Genomic DNA, 20,523 nt, shown 5'->3' on the forward strand with positions numbered 1-20,523 from the left:
TTCTAGACACACATGTGGCTCTGCAACACATGCTTAGACATAATCATCGTTCATTCGCACACTAGGACGTACATTCACCTTTTAACCCCTATTATGGGCAAATATTCAGAATCTCAGACTTGTCAAAAATCCATTGAGTCCATGTTGGAGAATCTATCTCAGTCATCTCCCTCAGGGCCTCTTGGATTCCAGACAGCTTCTGAGGAGAGCCAGAAGTCTTCCATCTCTGCACTCTGTATATATCTCCATAACAGCTGTGTACACTAATGCCTCTGATACACGTAAGACCGCTTAGCTCATGGAAAAATCAGGAATGGATTGGGGAACTGCCAAAGCAGCCAGTTCTAAATTGCGTTACCTTCAGAAAATGTAGGGAAATTTTGCAAGTCAGCAAATCTAATATCAAGCGTATGTTCAAAATTATTAAATAGTTTATTGCCAATTACATTGATAAAAATTGAAGATTTGATTGCATATTCATATGTCAGTTGTCATTTGTAGAAAATGGAAATGAATCAATTAATGCATGTTACACTGGTGCTCAAATGTTTGGAGTCAGTAAGTTTTTTTTTTTGAAAGAAAGAAAGAAAGAAAGAAAGAAAGAAAGAAAGAAAGAAAGAAAGAAAGAAAGAAAGAAAGAAAGAAAGAAAGAAAGAAAGAAAATATTCAGCAAGATTGATTTCCATTTCAAATAAATGCTGTAGTACTTTGCAACAGTTTTTATAAATTAAACAAAGAAGATCGTTCAAAACATGAAGGTAAAGGCAAGCACAAACTTAACAGCTTTTCAAACAAAGACAATAACCAACCATGAACTGAAGAAACCAAGGAGTATAAACAGACAGAATAATGATTCATACTAGAAATGGGTGGAGAACATAATCAGAAACTATAGTAACAAACAAGGGAATACTTGGCAAACTGAGGAAACAGGAACAAAGAACACATGATCTATAATAAAATCAAAATAATAGGCTTTTGAACAAAAATAGTTGTAAGTTAACATTAAAGGTAGGGAAGGCAATTTACCGAGTGGCTCCCAAGCCACTCCTTCAAAACACATGAACACCCACAGCAAACTAAAGCGTCACAAGAGACTTTCAGCCAGCATAACAAAAAATGTTTCTGGAACAAATCACCTACCCTGCCTTTAACTAGAGTAGTTAACGTGAACTAAGAATGAATAATTCTTCTAACATTTTTTAATCTTAGTTCATTTCAACATTTGCTAGTATATTTTCAAGTGCAAAAGTTGTTTCTGTTAACAAGTTATGCGCTCAGAACTAACTTGAGCAAACAATGAACAGTTGTATTTTAACATTAACATTTACATTAACATTAACGAAGGTTAAAAATGCTATGAAAATAAATTGCAAATTGCTTTGTTAGTTGATGCATTAACTAATGTTATCAATTAAGAACTTATTAAAGTGTTACCAGATGATTTTACTTAAAAAAAAAAAAAAAAAATCAAAATACAGTCCCCCTGTGGTGAATATCAAGCTTTTGATATTGTTTATATGTCTATGTGGTATTTTTAATATGCTTTAAGACAAATTCATGTCAGAACAATTGCGGAGTTATTTTCTCCTTAAAACTGCAGTGATCCAAAATGCAGTTTGAAATCGCTGGTGTATCTGACGTCACAAACTACCTTGTAACCAACCAGGGGTGCGTTTCCCGAAAGCATCGTTAGCCAACTATGGTCGCAAGTTCCGTCGTTCTCAGCATAGTTCAACGAGTCGGTGTTTCCCGAAACCATCGTTCCAACGAACATTCGCAAACAGCATCACATAGCTGTGTGGTTGGAACGACAGCTCTCGAGCTGTGGTTAGAAGCATAGTTTCTAGTTTGCATGACGTGGACTTAATAAATCCTTATCTTGAGCAAAATAAGCAAGATGACATTCAGTACAACCTGTGTCTTTTATTTAGAATACATAGAAATGTCATTTACGTCTTTGAGTTTGTCAAGAGATTTAAAGCACCGTTTTTGAAGACTGCGCATGTGCGAACGTGCTCTACTAAGTAAGAACGAGCCTATGATTGAATCTGGAAATAAAACGCAATAACTGAGAAAAATGAGAAATAGTCCTCAGATGCCATGTCTGTAATCTATAGCAAAACATCTAGCATTAATTCGATCTCAAACAGTTTCATTAAAAGAAGTCATTACTCCACCACGTGCGTGACGTCATAAACCAACGTGGTTGAACGACCACTTTACGACAATAGGGTTTTGGGAAACAGTTGTGACTAGCTAGTTGGTTTCTTCAACGATGCATCGTACTATGGTAGTGAAGCATCGAGTTACGTCGTTGTACGGGAAACGCACCCCAGGATCTCTGAGTGTGAGTGAGTGGAGGCAGGGCTAATTTACATATTCATAGAACCGCATGCACTAAGTGAAGCAAGGGTGTATTCAAGCTATTTAAAGGCATGAAGATTTTATTTTTTCAAGCAAATCATGTTTAAATATGTCATTTTGGTTATCAAAGATGAGTTTAAAGGGATAAAATGATTGACTACAAAAATTATAATTAAAATTATATTAAAATTATTTCAAGTAACCATTTATAAATGAGCATTTTAGGGTTTATAGTGTAAAACTATTTGATTTAAAAAAAATGAATGTGACAAAAATATAGCTTTAGCTAACATTTATTTTTTGATAGCTGTTCGTTTTACAATGTATATGTTTAAAAATAAAAATGAGCCCTAATTTTAGACTTAGGAAGTGTGTACTGTGTGTGTCTTTGTTATTGTCAGTGTACACATGTTTGTGTGGAAGTGGGAGAGGCTGAGATGTATCAGTAAGAACAGGGTAAGAGGTCTGTGGCTTTTTCCTGTTTTTATTCTCTGGATATTAAAGCTGGCACATTCTGTACATACAAATCCAGCTTATGTGCTCTAATGAAATACAGTATGTACTAATGCACAAGGTCCCCATTTGTTTAGCATGCACAATCGCAAACAAACAATATATCAGCTTACTTCCGCAGCTTAAATATGTGGTGTGTAGACATGCACATACTCACACCTGCTCAGTTTTATTTCTGATTGTTTTAAAGCCTGTGCTTTTCTTTATAAATAGCTGATAATAACAATTATATTATTCTGTACTTGTCTTACTTTAAGATTTACTCTAGTGGCCTGTTGTGAAATGTGCACACAAATACATTTAAAAGTACTATGTTCATTTGTTACAGTCTTTAGTATGAGAACTAGATAGCCTGACTGAACCAATAAAGCTAATAAAGGTGTCACATTCACTCACATATAAATACAAACTTCTAAATTCTCAGCAGTCAACATATTTTCTGTGCGAGGCAAAGCATTGTGGGAGTAAAGGTACAGGATCCGGTGAACGTCAGACAGTGCTAGGGTGGCGTCTCTTATATGCTCCTTTAATTTGCAATAGCACTCTGCTAAATATAATGTCCACAAAATATAATTTCAGCTCAGGCCATTTCCACTGTCCATTTTCTGTGCACCACATTTTTAGCAGTTGGAATTTTTGCTCAAACCATTGGTGACATTTTTAGTGCACTTGGACACACACATTGCCGGCACACACAAAATGTGGAATAGTATACCCAAAAAATGAAAATACTGTAATAATTTACTAACAATAATGTTTGTTCCATCCCTATAAATAATAATAAAAGAAAAGGTTAAATGGGGTAAACCCTAGGGTTCTTGACTCAGTATTAAACATCCCTTTATGTCAAATCTGTTCTAGGATAAATGTTTTAAATAATTGCATAACTCTTTCATGTTTAACAGGTGATTTAAAGGAGTCATAATGTTGTGTTACCTTGGATACCCAAATGCTCTATTATAGTATTTTAGGCACTTCTAAAAAAGAAAAGTGGAAAAAAAATCAACACAGAGCCCCTCAGACCCTTATTTCTAAAGGCATTATTGTCTCGCGAGATCTGATGCGATGTTTTGGCTGTCGTGGACGGTCATTATAATAATGCAAATGAGGGGCGCGTTGATTGGTTGCAGGAATGTATTTTACTACTTCCAAGCGGTACAAAAACATAGACAAAATATTGCAATAGCTCAATAAATGTGACGGTACTTATTGTTAGTGAAATTGTAATCACAACCAAAGAAAAAAGAAAAAATACACCATTGCCATATACATTCTTACAGAAGCCCCACTAACTGAAAGCTATTTTCGATATTTTAGGTCAATGGGTCATTATACGAAAACGTGCCATTTTGTGTCCCTCAGAAAAAAAAAGCTCTGTAAATCTTAATAAACCATAAAACAAATAAAATATTTTATAATTTAGTTTCCATAATATGTCTCATAATATAAGAATAAATTAATTTCTGTTTCTTTTGGTTTTAAAGGATTTTAATCACATTTTTGTGCAAAGCATCTTGCAGAAATGTTGAAAATGGCCTGTCCCTCAGTATGATTTTTCTACTTCTACTTGCTATGGAGGCCAAAAAAGTCAAAATATCATAAAAAACCATATACTTGTATAAAGCCTTAAGTGTCAGTTCATTAGTCATGAATGGATTTTATTCTTAACATGTGTCAAATTTAGAAAAAAACACAATTTAGTCGGGTCCCTAGGTTCTCGTCAACCCTGTTACTTTTTATGAAAACACCTCTTTAAAGATAATGGACTGTTCCAAAAGTTGCATCAGTTCCAGGAAGTGACATCATCTGCCTTTCATGATGTTGATGGTAGAAGACAAGTAAGTGTTATCTTCTTTTAATGAATTTTCTTTGAGTTTATGTAATGTCTGAAAGACAGGGACACGCTCATTGTGTCAGCCCTGTTACCAGAAAAGCATACGTTAAAAAGTTATTTGTACATATTTAAAAATGTACATATATTACAACATTTAAGCCTCTCATTAAGGCACATAATGTGGTGTCATTACCTATACCTCATGGCTAGTAATGGCCGCCAATAACATTTTTCGTCAACCCTGTTACCGTCAACCCTGTTATCATTCCAGGGTAACAGGGTTGACGAAAGTATGCTTTTGTGTGTCTTACCCATGTTGTATACCCAAGAAGGGTTAAATCAAGGGCAACTGGACTTTGCTTTGCCTCTCATCCAAGGGGTTTCTTCAGTTCTAAATGACTGATGGGGAGTGCCAGGTATTTAACCTCTGTGGGGTTGTCACCCCTGAGCCAACCCTTCTTGGATAACTATGACCTGGGTGACTGAGAATTTTCACAGACGTACTTTTCTTACTAATAGTATTTACATAATATACAGTGGGGAGAACAAGTATTTGATACACTGCCGATTTTGCAGGTTTTCCCACTTACAAAGCATGTAGAAGTCTGTCATTTTTATCATAGGTTCTCTTCAACTGTGAGTGACGGAATCTAAAACAAAAATCCAGAAAATAACATTGTATGATTTTTAAGTAATTAATTTGCATTTTATTGCATGACATAAGTATTTGATACATCAGAAAAGCAGAACTTAATATTTGGTACAGAAACCTTTGCAATTACAGAGATCATACGTTTCCTGTAGTTCTTGATCAGGTTTGCACACACTGCAGCAGGGATTTTGGCCCACTCCTCCATACAGACCTTCTCCAGATCCTTCAGGTTTCGGGGCTGTCGCTGGGCAATACGGACTTTCAGCTCCCTCCTAAGATCTTCTATTGGGTTCAGGTCTGGAGACTGGCTAGGCCACTCCAGGACCTTGAGATGCTTCTTACGGAGCCACTCCTTAGTTGCCCTGGCTGTGTGTTTCGGGTCGTTGTCATGCTGGAAGACCCAGCCACGACCCATCTTCAATGCTCTTACTGAGGTCTCGCGACAGAGATCTTGCGATACATGGCCCCATCCATCCTCCCCTCAATACGGTCCAGTCGTCCTGTCCCCTTTGCAGAAAAGCATCCCCAAAGAATGATGTTTCCACCTCCATGCTTCACGGTTGGGATGGTGATCTTGGGGTTGTACTCATCCTTCTTCTTCCTCCAAACACGGCGAGTGGAGTTTAGACCAAAAAGCTCTATTTTTGTCTCATCAGACCACATGACCTTCTCCCATTCCTCCTCTGGATCATCCAGATGGTCATTGGCAAACTTCAGACGGGCCTGGACATGCGCTGGCTTGAGCAGGGGGACCTTGCGTGCGCTGCAGGATTTTAATCCATGACGGCGTAGTGTGTTACTAATGGTTTTCTTTGAGACTGTGGTCCCAGCTCTCTTCAGATCATTGACCAGGTCCTGCCAGGTTGGAGTCTGTTTGATTGAGTGTGTGGACAGGTGTCTTTTACACAGGTAACGAGTTCAAACAGGTGCAGTTAATACAGGTAATGACTAATGAGTGGAGAACAGGAGGGCTTCTTAAATAAAAACTAACAGGTCTGTGAGAGCCGGAATTCTTACTGGTTGGTAGGTGATCAAATACTTATGTCATGCAATAAAATGCTAATTAATTATTTAAAAATCATAGAATGTGATTTTCTGGATTTTTGTTTTAGATTCCGTCTCTCACAGTTGAAGTGTACCTATGATATCAATTAAAGACTTCTACATGCTTTGTAAGTGGGAAAGGTCAAAGAAGGAGAGAGTTTTTTATTTTTATACTTTTTTAGACTTTTTTATAGTGGCCTTTAGTAAGTGATCGTTAGTGTTTTGTGCTTATTCTGTTATGGCCAAACATGTTCAATTGGTCATTTAACTGCAATGTAATGTTAATGTTTTAATAAAACAATTGGTTTACTTTTACATCTGCAGAATCATCATAATTTTGTATCTAAAATATCTCAATAGAGCTGTCTCCAAAATATGCTGATTAGTCATGTTGAATTAAAGGTTAATGAATGTCCAATTAAGACTCCATTACACCCATAACTGTAACTCAAACAAACAGTATAACCAATACGGTAACTGTTGTCAACCCTGTTACTGATGTGTCAACCCTGTTACTTGTATAATATTCTAATGTCATTTAAAAAATGAAAATAAAAATGTAATCAACTAATTGTAAATGTTTAGTAAGAGAGGCTAATAATCCACTCAAAATTGAATTGAGGTGTTTTATTTTTGTTTCCATACATTTTTCTTAAAACAGAAGATGCTGGGAGAGTGTCATTTGGAAATCAACGTATTCATCCGCTAAAAAAAATTAAACTTTCAATATTCTCAATTCACAAACACTATTAATGTAACAAGGGGGGGTTTATCTTTCACAGTATATAAGATTTGTTCTATATATGTATTTAAAACCTTTTCAAAACGTAATTAATATGTCGGTAACAGGGTTGACCAAACACACACATTTGCGTTGGTTATATGAAAAAAAATAAAAAAATAAGATAGCCTGAGATGGCACGGCACATTTTCCTAAGAGGTAAGGATCTACTTCATCCAAAAAGGGGCTTAAAGATTTTCAAAACAGTACTTTGAAAATCAAACATTAAAAGTGGGAAATGGCACGTTTTCGTATAATGACCCCAATACTGCCATAGCCCAAAATAATATCTGCAGTTATATGCTCATGGACGTGAGTTGCAAAAACCATAAACAGCTCAGGTAAACCTCTGAGAAATGACGGCTGCTCTGCACACACACGCAAAGGTCTCTCGCTCCCTCTCTCTGCCGCGCGCGCTACGTATGCGCGCTCATGCTCGCTCGCGATTCCGGGAGATTTAAACTAATTTGCGGGCATTAGGGAGCCGGTATCAATACGCGGGAGACTCCCGGAACTTCCGGAAGACTTGGGATGTCTGTGTTTTGAAAATCGCTGTCCGTGGGTCACTCTTAGATATATTTAAATACGTCCACACCGCAGATATGTAATGTTGCTTCAGACAAGCACGTGCAGGTCGTGGTGTCTGCTGTTTGCGTCATCACAACATTTCGGCCGTATTGTTTCGGTGATAAAAGTCTTTCGGCCGAAAACCGAAAATGCACTTTTGGGCCATTTTCGGCCGAAAATTTTCGGTGGCCGAATATTCGGTGCATCCCTATATTGTTTTCATACTTGCATTTAAACAGTTTTAGCCACTGAGCATGGACTCCTGTACCGTCACTACTGTAGCTGCTAGTGTAAAACAAAGTCGAAAGATGTGGCTAGCATTCGTAGAGTCCATTCCCCGTGTTTACCTCGAAGGTAACGTTACATACAATAGCCGCATTAGCTGTTAGCTGCTATTTGTTAACCACAGTAGAGCAATAAAACACAGTCTTACCTTTTCAATTTCTGGCAAGTCCCTGATGGTTGGGATGGCACCTTTTCCCAAACGGAGCTTCGAGGCCAAGTTCGCCTGATACTGCCCCAAATTTGTAAAAGATTCCGGTGTAAAATGTTTAGCACACACACCTAACGATACGCCACTTGAAAGAGTTGTTGGGACAGCGTCATTAAAAATGAATTTCATCCACTGTTCCCTGATAGTTTCGTCCGTTTTTGGTAGATAAAAAACATTTGCATGTTGTTTGTGGCAGTCACCCACAGAGCATCTCAGGTGTGCACTCGATTTCTCCATCTTTCTCGAGTCAACTAAACTGAATCTGAGGGGGAGAGGGGGAGAGGGGCGGGCTTCCCGCGGCATAGGTTTGCGGTGTCCATATTTGGTATATCCTCCCCCGTCTTGACGTCAAGAAGGGGAAGAAATCAAAATCTCGTTTTTTCGTGCGCGTGCACGTGGCCTATTTTACAAACCCCGAGGTAAACAAACGCTTCACTTTTAAATATCGGCTTCCCGGCCAGTGTATAATCATTATGCAATCATAACATACATTGATTCTCGTGGAAAAGTGAAATTTCTACATTATGACTCCTTTAAATTTTTCTAGTGATAAATTGTTTATGAGCTAATTCATAAAATTTAACTAAAATTAAAGGCAAATTAAAACTAAATAAATTCAAACTAAATCCATAAAATGGTCACATTATGGAAACTCCTAAAAGGTTCAATATGAAGTGCCTGACATTACCTTTCAGGGTTTTTTTAAGAACTTTTTATGTGTGACTTAAAGTGCATGACTTAAAGGGGCATTCCACCCATTTGACCATTGTTTTTTATTTAAAGTGGGTCATTTATGTAGTCGAAATGTAAAATAAATTTTGAATTTGGTGCCTTCGTGACCGAGGAAAGACAAAAAATAACTTCAGGACGCATTTGTATGAAAGACAACAACTCCCACAATGCACCACATTGCACAGCTCCGCAAGCCACTCCCACTAATCCAGAAAGCGCATATCTGCCTATAAGAGAAATCACTCTTCCGTCTACAAGGCTAGCTACCACCAGAGCTTGAAATTCATTTCACATTCACACAAAATGTCTAGTTAGTTGGCGAACTCATTACTCCTCGTTTGTATTTCTTTCGAAAAGGTGAATTATTGCATGGTACCTGGATGTTCAGTCAGAACATATGCGGTGCGAAACTAGGATAGTTCTCAACACAAACGTCCGTGTCCTCGTCTGATTCAGAGATTTCGTCCAGGAGAAATTGTCATCGTTGAAATTCTTTGCCGCAGACGGACTCTATCTCTGTGTTCGTAGTTGCATCTTACAGTCTATGAGTTGCATAGTGAGATCACCGACGCCACCAGTCCGCCCTAACTCGAGCCAGTCCGGGCTCCTCGTCCGCGGCAGGCAGGTCTTCTGCCTCGGCTGCTCTTCGCTATAATGCGGCTTGTAAAGGTAGCCACAAACACCTGATTCAAGCATCAGACTTCCGAAATCCTCTTCTTCTATATCATATTGAGCACTCTCCTCCGCTATTGTCATAACTTTACATCTGTCTCCACAGCGCCTGTTAGCTTAGCTTCAAACAAGATGGAGGATATTGCTTTCAGTTTCAGAGAGTAAAGTCCCACCCACTGATCTGTAATAGGTCTGTAGCGTGAGCGGGTCCCGCCCCCTGGGAAAGATGAGGAACTAGTGCTTGTAGTCTCAACAGAAATCCCCCCCTCTTACACTTCCTCCTACAATGACGCAAAATGACGATTTTTGCGTCATTGTAGGAGGAAGTGTAAAAGGTAAATAACGGATTTCTCCCGTCTCAGGGGAAAATGAGAGAGTGTTGCACGACCATTCAATAGTATGTCTGGGCTTCTAACAATGCAAAGCTTAATGCAAATGGGTGGAGTGTCCCTTTAAAGGACAATTCCGGTGAAAAATAAACCTGGGGTAATTAACACATGGTTACCGAGTCGATCGTTCTCTGGGATGCGTTTTCATGATAATCGAATGTAAAGAGTTTTATCTCTAAAAACAGATTAGCTTATAATGTTAGTATGGGGCATAGAATAAGTAAAAGTAAATCACTAGTTAATACCACTAACAAGACTCAAAATAGCCTCACACTAACACGGTAGCATAATGAGGGTTCCTACATGCAAACCAAAGCATTGAGAACTTCGTAAGTGTACAGACAGTTTAATAAGAAGATACTTTATAAAGACAGTACATTACGCGTATACAGGCAGGAGCCATCTTGGAAAACAGTCTCGACTAGTCGAGTCACGAACGCCGGTCCTTTAATTTCTTCTGTGGAACATAAAGGAACATATTTTGAAAAAGTGCTTTTTTCCATTCATTGAAAGTTAGTAGGGTCCAATGTGGTTTTGGACCCCATTGACGTTCATTATGGACAACAACATTCTTTAAAATGCCATTTTTGGTGTTCTGTATAAGAAAGAAAGACTTAAAGAATAACTGAAGACAGAGTTTTAATTAATGTGAATGTTTTATTTATTTATTTTATTTGTAACACTTTACAATAAGATTTCATTTGTTAACATTAGTCTCAAGTGTCAATATATATGTTGATTCTCGTTTTATGAAAGAAGGATATATATATATATATATATATATATATATATATATATATATATATATATATATATATAGCATTTTGTTCATTTTGAACAAAAAATTTAAATAGTGTACCTTTAGGAATTAAATGGTTTTATGTTTTATAATAGAATTGCCAGGGTGGAGTGAAATAATAGGTGCAGACATGTAAGACAGAGACAGGAAGAGAATCTGGTGAGTCAGTTTCAAAACCACACACATCTCTCACTGAATCTCTCTGGCATGTCTGAATGCAGTTGCTGAATTTCTGGAGAGTGAGGAATAAAGACTGATGTAAAGATTCCACAAGTAAGAAAAGCAATTTCCCTCTGCGTAAGTTTTTCCTTGTGAGTCAGACATACTGCACTATTTTACAGACCGGGACAAGAGAAATGAAAGAGGCTTGCTCAGCATAGACTTACATACTTTTTATCAGTATATATGTATAATGTACACTGTGAAGGCCACTTTCCTGGCCTTATGGGATAGCATAATGTGCTCTGATTATACCATTCTAAATCTCTGCATATTCTGAATGTCAATTTGCATGATAAACTGGATATCAGTAAAATTATCAAAAATGATTCTCCTTTCCAATCAAATAAAATAAATAATTACAAATAAAATATTATTTTTAAAGTGGTAACTGAACAGCACTTGCTGAATTAAATATGCAAAATGATTATATAACAACTATGTTGCATACTGTTTGCAAGTTTTTGCATTTCTTTTCTCATAGCATGCATTAGCCGTATACTTTTCTTTTAAATAATTATTGTCAGATTGTATTCTGTAACCATTAAACAAACCTATTCCATTCTGAGCATAGCTTAATTATATAAACCATCTAGGCTACTTAATTCTGGCTTACATGAATAAGTCTCCATTCTTTGTCTGAAAACGTGACTTTCTTTTCACTTCTAAAGCAGGAAGCATCAGAGAGGACCTCAAGCTTGTTTGATCTCAATAAGAGCTCCTCACACAATAGAAGGTCTTGCTTTACTGTGCAAAGCTACTGTTACACCGCAGCACCTATGGGCGTGCGTGAGTGCGTGCGTGCGTACGTGCGTGCGGGAAGAGACCAGAATCAGGGACGCCTGTTGATGGGGCTTGTTGGAATTACCATAGCAGAACGGACTCATTGTCTTCCCCTTTCACAACATCACGTCCCACAATAGCGGCTTTCAAACGGCCCCACTACTTAATGAAGATCTCTAATGATATGCTAACGGCGCGCCGTTTTAATTGCAGTTTAAAGTAGTTAAGCACAAAACAATGTCGTTCAGCCAAATGAACAGACTATTCGAACCCACACTCTCACTTTTGGATGATTTAAATTTCGCTTTTTTTTTAAAAGAGAAAGAGATGGAGAGAGGGTATTTTAGATTAAAGACATGCAAGGAGTAGACCAGTCAATTAAAATTATTTTTTAGAAGTCTTTAAGAATGCGATTAATTAAATGGCCAATGCTTTTGCGCGCAGTGGTGTTTATCTTTATTTTTATATATCCTAATTAATTTGGTATTAATTAACAATTTAATAACTGTAATTTATTAATCGGACGTAAGCCCGGCTGCGTGCAGGTAAGCCTAATCAATTTAAAAGTATCTGGACTTTATGTTAATCCTAAATCCTAAATAAATAAATAAACTACAATTTCACTTTTTGTAGCCTAACCACTTTGCATCAGTGGGAACGGTTAGGCTCATTCAGCAAACGTCATGAAAATCATTCGGTTGCTGTATTTAAAAATATTTCTTATAATGTCCATTATGTCTTGTAATTTGTATAATGTCTTGTTGAGTGTTTCATTTACTTAGCATTATTATTAACATGTCTACATTTTTTATTATTTTCCTGTCACTATTTTATTATGTGCATAGGCTATAAACATGCCAATAAAATAGGCTTTGGCAATTGAATGATAGCTCCACCTCCCCGTCTAGAGCAGCGAAAGCCCACCTGAGGCTGTCCTGGGCGGGGAGGTGGAGCGTTCTCCGTCCTCCCATTCCTAAACAGTGAATCAGTCTGTTCATTCACATTCACACGCGGACAAGTCCGTTCACAGGCGTTTCAAACAGCTCTCTGAGGAAAATTGTTTTGCCCTGGGCAGACAGGAAAGGAAACAAGTCATGGATTTACTTTTTGCTCTTTGGTCTTTGGACCTTCTATAAACGTTATTTAGTTCGGAGGAACTTTTTTTATTAGTATTATTTATTATTGTAGAATTTGCGAATTCACTTCAGGCTATTGGAATACATGCGAGCTTCGCTGTAATGTTGGAATAAAACGAAGACGAAGAGGACTCCTGAAGCATATCGCAACGGGACTCTCGCGATTTATAGAAAACACAACATGATCCTTACTCGTAAGTAGGCATACTTATGTTTACTAATAACTTTATACCTTAATTGACTGTAACTCTTTTTAACTTGTCTCTCTGTTGAGTCTAAAGAGTTGAGTCTTTAGACGCAGTGTTCATTCCAATGAATCACTTTTTATTTTATTTTTTTGTCATTTGGTGGCACCTAGCCTAAATCAAAATGGATTATTAGATTAGATGCTGCTATGAATGCCGTATGATACTCAAACGACAGAAATAAGCCTTTTACTAGCTGACTTGAAGTGAATCTAGATGACATTGATAAGACAAGTCATATAATTTGTAATAGCTATATTTATTACAGGTCTTTTTTTTAAATATGATGTCCAATGGACAGTGGTTTTAATAGAAATGGTAGACCTATACTAATGCAAAACTGCTTGATTTTTTTAAATGTAAATCAAGCAGTTTTGCATTAGTATAGGCCTGCCACTTCTATTAAACCCCCTGTCCATAAGAGACATCAACTGTAATTATCATATCATTTTTAAGAGCTACTTTTATTACAGCTCAGCTATTGCATTGAATTGCTTATGTAGCCTATTTACGTTCAACTAGCCTATATGTCTCTTTGGAAACTTGTTTGGGACCTGTGGCTGGTCACCGAAAGGTTGCAAGCAGTCACTACTGAACCATTGGGGCAGTTATAATATTTCAGCATTAACGTCCAACAATATAATTATTGTAATGGACATCATAAATAAATGCGCAAAACGTATTTGTAATGGTTGTCATTTGAGGGTGCATTTAGAATAGAAATAACACACATTTTGTGTCAGAATCGATCTTAAGATGTAGAAGTGGATAACGTATAGCCTATGTTAATAAATATGGAATGATTGTAGTGCTCTTTCATTCATTCTCTTAGTTATTCCGCTGCAGATTTTCTTTTCGTCCTAAAGTTTTGAGTTGCAATTATTTGGGTGGTGCGTTTGATGGGTTTCACGCGCCACCGGCGCTCCAGGCTGTCCGATAAGTAATCTCCCCTCGCGCTCCCCGAAACCATTGGTTTTACGTTGATTTCAGATAGTTCTGAGATAAGAGTGTTTCGTCAGTGTTGGTCTACGCTCTCATTCATGCAGAGACTTGGGGGAGGTTTTGCTCAAATCTGCCATTGCCAAAGAGCGCGTAAAGTGTGCGCTGTGGTCCTCTGATTCTGAAGGCGCACTAGTGCATTCTTGTCTTGATGGGTGGCTGTCCTAGCAATATGTATTTTTACTTTGAAAAAGTGCTTTAGTAGCCAAGGAAAAAAAAAAAAGTTAGATTAAAAGCTAGACAGAATGAGCTGAATAGACACTGAGAGAAGTCGAGATCACATGAGGAGGTAACCACAGCAACAGTGCGCTGCTTGAGCGTTTTCTGTTATGAACAGTATGGGACTGACAAAAAAAAAAAAAAAACTACATTATCTCTTTATTTATAAATGTACACACCACAAATCTATCTTAATCTAACTAAACTAATTCAATCTTCATTATTTAAAAAACAAAAAACAACAAAAAAACATGATTAGCTAGTTTACTAGTTTACACTTAATATTATGTTGTTGTAGGAGGTTCCATGTTTTTTTTCTCTTTTTTTTTTTTCTATCTAAGCAGAGGTTGATAAACTTGGGGTCATGTTAACTTCAGATGATAAGGCAGTAAGCAGGTCAGTGAGGAGCCGAAGGGAAGAATGTCATGCTTAAAACATGTCACTTTGAAGATATACATGCACCACCTCATAATCTAAGGTCATGGTTTTGGTCAGCATAATGGACTCACACAAGTAAAGAGCCTTGAAACTCATACACACAATCTAAAACACTCTACATGGCTCCAAATCCATTGAAACTTTTATATAAAAGCATTCTTGAAGTGTAGGCAGGTTTTCAGTCACAAATCTCATTTATTGCCTCCTGAGAACTGTCTGATTGCTTAGTTTTAGTCTTTAAAGGTATAATAAGTTGGTATGTAAGAAGCCCTAGAAGAGGGTCTTTCTTTCTTCACAACTTTAAGTAATCTTTTGATCATAGATGAAATGGATAGGGTGACATATCATTAAGCGTATCTAATCATCTGACCTGAGATCAGCCTTGCGTTGCACAAAGTGTCCAGTCACCAGACCTGGCCAAGCTGGCTCTAGGTCAGTGATCGCTAATGCTTAAATCTGTCAGAAAGTCCAAGACAGGCATAAATGGACCCATCTGGCAAAGTGTGTGTAGGTGGCTGGGATAGTGGTGTTGAGTGACTGTGAGAATGGTGTAACCCTACGACGATCATGATCCCCTGTGTTTGTGACCAGATGGAGGGGGTCTTCTCATTTTCAGAGCTACCTGACTCTCACTCTCTACCCCCATATGTCTGTATAAGGCCATGTCAAAATATGATATGCGTGATCCTCAACAAATGATGTATGACTGCTCTTGATCTGCAGATTTAAAGTGTATGTGTGGAAAGATGAAAGATAAAGAGCTTAGTGTCTTGGAGGGACTTTAGCGAGTAGGACATCAGGTCACATGAATCGTTGATAAAATTCCTTCTAGCTCCGCTCAAAGACAGATATTGATGTTTGTGTGCTGTTCATTTGAAACAGGGACTCTTTAACTAGAATAGCACAGCTTCAAAAAGCCTTAAAAAGGAACCCACATACACTTGAAACCAGGCTATGACATTTAATTTGGGTTCACTCTAAAAATAAAGGTTCTTTATTGGCACTGATAGTTTAATGAAGAACATTTAACATCCACGGCACCTGTCCATTACGCAAAAGGGTCTTTACAGTGGAAAAGAGCTCTTTGTGTTAAAATGCTGTTCACATTAAGAAAAAATGGTTATTTTCAGAACTGACCACTTAAAGGTTATGGCATTGCTGCGTAAACCCCCTTTTGGAAACTTTATCTTTAAGAGTGTTGGATTCTGGCTCCATAGTAGAGAAGTCTGTCAGCACAAACTTTCTTAAGCACACACATGCATTCATACACACAGCTTCCACCTCCTCCCTCCCATGCTGAGGAACCATCGGCCAGCGATTGTGAGAACTTCCTGTGACAGGAAAAAGCGGACGAGGAGGAGAGAGAAGAGAGGAGGAAGAAGAAAGGGAGGAGGAAGGGTAATTTTAGAAGCAGCCAAAAAAGGTCCAGCTAGCAGGAATTCAACTTTAGCCGGGTTCATAGGACATTATCCCAAGAGATTACGTCTGTCTGTCTTTCTCCGGGTCTGGAGGCTGTAGTTTGCCTCTTTGTCTTCTGTCTTGTCTGTCTCTTTTTTCCTCCTCTCTCATCAACATATATCAAAACTTTCATTTATTAGATAAAAACGGAAGCATTAGGTGGAGGGAATATTGTATGCTTTGGTGAAAGGAGAATGCACAAAGGCACATGTTTCTGTGACAGATACCGCCTAGACATCCTGTGTGCTTGCCTTGAATTGAGTCACAGTGGCGTTGAAGAGGTCGCAGGTCATGCATCCACTAGGTGGCTGGCACCAAGATATGAAACAGATGGATTGTAGATTAAGGCTGATGAAGAGAGAGGAAAAGAGATAGGAGGGGGCGGTGATGACTGTTGGCTCCCTTTTATCTGCACTGTTTTAAAACACTAAATCAAAACTATTTGATGAAAGAACATGATTTTCAGAGACAATTATGGGAAGGAAAAAGCATCCAATTCAGCAAGATTTTTGTTCTACCATAATCTTCCAACAGCGTTTTTAATGGATTATATTATTTTACTCTAGTAAATATTGTGTAAGATAAGTGTCCATGTCAATTCATTAAATTTCTTTGTATAACTTATTTGTATATATACAGTGCTATGCATAAGTTTAGACACCCATGCTAAAGTTGACTAAAAAGAGGAATAAAAAATCATCTTTTGGAAATTGAACTTAATGCATAAGTCTGGACACCCCTATGTTAAATTCCCATAGAGGCAGGCAGATTTTTATTTTTAAAGGCCAGTTACTTCATGGATCCAGGATACTATGCATCCTGATAAAGTTAAAATAGCCCCACATCATCACATAGCCTTCACCATACCTAGAGATTGGCATGGAGTACTTTCCATAAGATCATCTCTCAATGCAAATCAAACCAGTTATTAGGCTAACTGAAATAAAACCATGCCAATCTCTAGGTATGGTGAAGGCTATGTGATGATGTGGGGCTATTTTAATTCCATAGGCCAAGGGAACTTTATCAGGATGCATAGTATCCTGGATCCATGAAGTAACTGGCCTTTAAAAATAAAAAATCTGCCTGCCTCTATGGGAATTTAACATAGGGGTGTCCAGACTTATGCACCCTGTATTTTAAGGAAGAACATTTATTTATTTACGATACATTATTCATTCACAAAGAAAATTGGTGTCCTTAAAGGTTGGATTTTTCCTAATTTTTTTAATTAAGGCATTAAGTTCAATTTCCAAAAGATGATTTTTTATTCCTCTTTTTAGTCAACTTTAGCATGGGTGTCTAAACTTATGCATAGCACTGTATATCGGCATTATATTGACCATCACCCTTCATGAGTTCTAGATTTGACCATCAGCAACTCGGCCCTGAACGGTCAACCACTAGGCTACTTTAACTTGGATTCTTGATTATGTCTTTTTTTTTTTTCATCATCACTATTTATATGTTATTAAACTGGTATTAAACCAATTCAAGTGACCCGCAAACTGCATAACACTTCACATCTATGAAATAAAGGCATGTAGACCTTACTTTTTTTTGTTTTTTTTTTTTTCTTGGCTCGGAATACTGTGCGTCATATTAAGAGGAAAAAATGTTAGAACATCCAACTCTATGAAGTAATACTGACGTCAGTCTGGCTCTCAACACAATGTTAGTTCAGTTGCTCAATCTGATGTGTTTGTATCTGAAATATAGTTTCCTTTAAATATAAATGCATCTACTTTACAATCAAGAAAGAATCAAAGGCTGTTTACTTTACTGGGGAGGTTCAACCTATTTCTCATTTTCTCTGAGGTCGAACGTTCGACATTCCATGTGTGTGTTACAGGATGTAAGGCATTCTCTGTGTTTGTGTTGGCGCTGAAGGCCTCCATTATCTGGCCTTGAACAAAAGGAGGTGTGTCCTCCAAAGTGACCATGGCAACTGTGGAATGAGCCACTCTTATTGGCTTCCCGTCGGCCTCGGAAAGGCAAGGGAAGTGTGGTCGCCGCCTGGCGTGGGGATCCGCACAGACTTGCGGGGAGAGCACAGGATGCGACGTGCGTACACAAACAAAAAAACTCTAAGCTTGCATCCCATAATCGAAAATTAAGAGTGGATGCGTGTACTGCTTTAAGTGCTGAGATGGCGAAAAAACTGTGTGTCAACAGCCTGTGCTCATCTACGTGACATCCATTAGTGTGAGAGAGTGTGAAACTACTTCTCAAGTGTGTTTATACTTATCTATCTTCATAAAGACAGCATGTTTGAGTGTGTTTTGGATGTACAGCTGTGATGAATGTCTCCTGTACTGCGCTTAGTGAGTTTACCCATAGGAAAGAAAAATCAGATCTCTTTAATATATCAATTGTTTCTTATATAGATTAAACAAAGAGTGATGTTTCTCTTTTCATAAGGTGCAGTCACATTAGCAAATGTCAGCAGAATTTTGCAGGCAAAAACATTTATTGTCCACTGTCAGTATAGAGTAAAGATGTATAAAGCACTTCTCACACAGAAGTCACTTTCAAACCAAGCAGCTTTCTGTTGGTGAACCCAGTGAATTCAAGTGACCATCTTATGCACAAGCAATTTCTGTGTGGTGAACTGTTTTCGCCCTCACGCGAAGCTCCTGATCATATGGAATCCTTGACTTTGCCCACACAATTTCGCTGAGCAATGTTAAATGTTACTGTAACTTTAGACCAGTGTTTCCAACCCTGTTCCTGAAGGGACTGCAACATAACACATTTTGGATGTTTCCCCTTTCTGGCCTATCCATTTCAGGTCTTGGAGTACCTACTAATGAGCTGATAAGTTGATTCAGATGTGTTTGAGTAGAAAGAGTTTGAAAATGTGTAGTGTTGGGATGCCTTCGGGGACATGGATGGGAAACGCTGCCTTAGACAGTTCTCCTGAGAAAAGACCCCAGTAATCTCATATGTTTCTGCATGATTTTTTGTGATGCCATCTCAGTTAAGAAAGCCTTATTTACCGTTGGTGTCAGACAGGCACCTGTGTGATAGCGGCCCATTGTGACCAGGCGGGGGTCGGGGGGTGGGCACCTTGCTGATGAAAGGAAAAGTCAGTCTGTGAGACACTGCTGTGGAGCCTGTGTGTGTTTGTGTGTCTCTTCATCATTTACATTTAAATGCATACAGTCCTCTAACATTCTTGCAGCTGGATGGTCTTAAGTGGTGCCTAGCCAGTGCAAACACACACATATCTATACACACACACTTACACAGGAAGCCACGGTGCTCATTACAGACTATACCAGAAAAGTATGTCATTATTTTAAGTGTAGGAAATTCTTCAAAGTTCACGAACTCCTAAAAAGCGCTTTCGGCCAAAATTCTGTCAGTTGCTTGAAAGGAATCCCGCCATGTGCATGTGGATTCTTGAGATTCGAGATTCAGTTGCATGTGTGCAGTTATTTTCACATTACCATTCTTGATGTCAAAGCACGTTTTGAAATACTCCCCTCTCTCCTGCTTTATTCTTCTCTCTCCGCCGGCAGAGGACCTCCCTTATCGCGTGCCTTTGTTGTTGTCATGCGTGCCGTCACTCTCACGCTCGTTCGAGTGGGGAGTCACGTATCCCCGCTAGTAGAGACAGAGTCTGTGTCCTTTCTTCTGGGCAAAGTCGGCAGTGTCTTTTTACACACGTCTTTCTCTCACGTCTCTTTTCCTTTGCCCCTCCTAATCCCTGGCCTTTTTTTCTTTCTGTTGAAATGATGGGGAACCTATCTCAGGTGGTCTTTCAATTTTGCACGGCATCTTTGCAGTCATTGCAATTACAATAATTGGAATTTTAGAGTCTGGAATGTGCGCAATTAGCCGTCGAGAAAAGCGAGAGGTCCCTCTCTGCTGATTACGACCCATTGTGAGCTGTGATTGTGTAGATTGTGCTTGTGATAGACCACAGCATGGCCAGCACAGAGACGCATTAGCTGTGTTAAACCTTTAGAGGGCGCTAAAGTAGAACTATGTCTGTGTAGAGGTCTATGTAGAACTTTTACACAAATACAAAAGAGTTTAGATGCTTTTTATCCCCCCAAAAAAGTCCATTAACCACAGTGATAATCCCCCTGGAGCAGCCTGAGGTTAAGTGCCTTGCTCAAGGGCACAATGGTTATCAGGAATGATTGCGATCTCAGTAACTCGCCAGTTCCTGCGT

The 20,523-nt window shown here is 38.3% G+C and overlaps 1 protein-coding gene across 3 annotated transcripts in view; it reads left to right on the top strand.

Moving 5' to 3' along the window:
• dlc1 (DLC1 Rho GTPase activating protein) overlaps positions 1 to 20,523 on the top strand; it is a 134,095-nt gene that overhangs the window by 96,104 nt on the left and 17,468 nt on the right. Inside the window, exon 1 of one of the 3 annotated variants that reach the window (XM_084402154.1) lies at positions 12,845 to 13,175. The exons of the other annotated variants lie outside the window; for them this stretch is intronic. Within the exon in view, the coding sequence (XP_084258280.1) occupies positions 13,163 to 13,175 (13 nt within the window). The 5' untranslated portion in view covers positions 12,845 to 13,162. Of the gene's footprint in view, positions 1 to 12,844; positions 13,176 to 20,523 lie in introns of those variants that run through there. 3 annotated transcript variants of the gene reach the window in all.

Source organism: Rutilus rutilus, assembly GCF_951802725.1.
Source record: "Rutilus rutilus genome assembly, chromosome: 2".
Lineage (NCBI taxonomy): Eukaryota > Metazoa > Chordata > Actinopteri > Cypriniformes > Leuciscidae > Rutilus > Rutilus rutilus.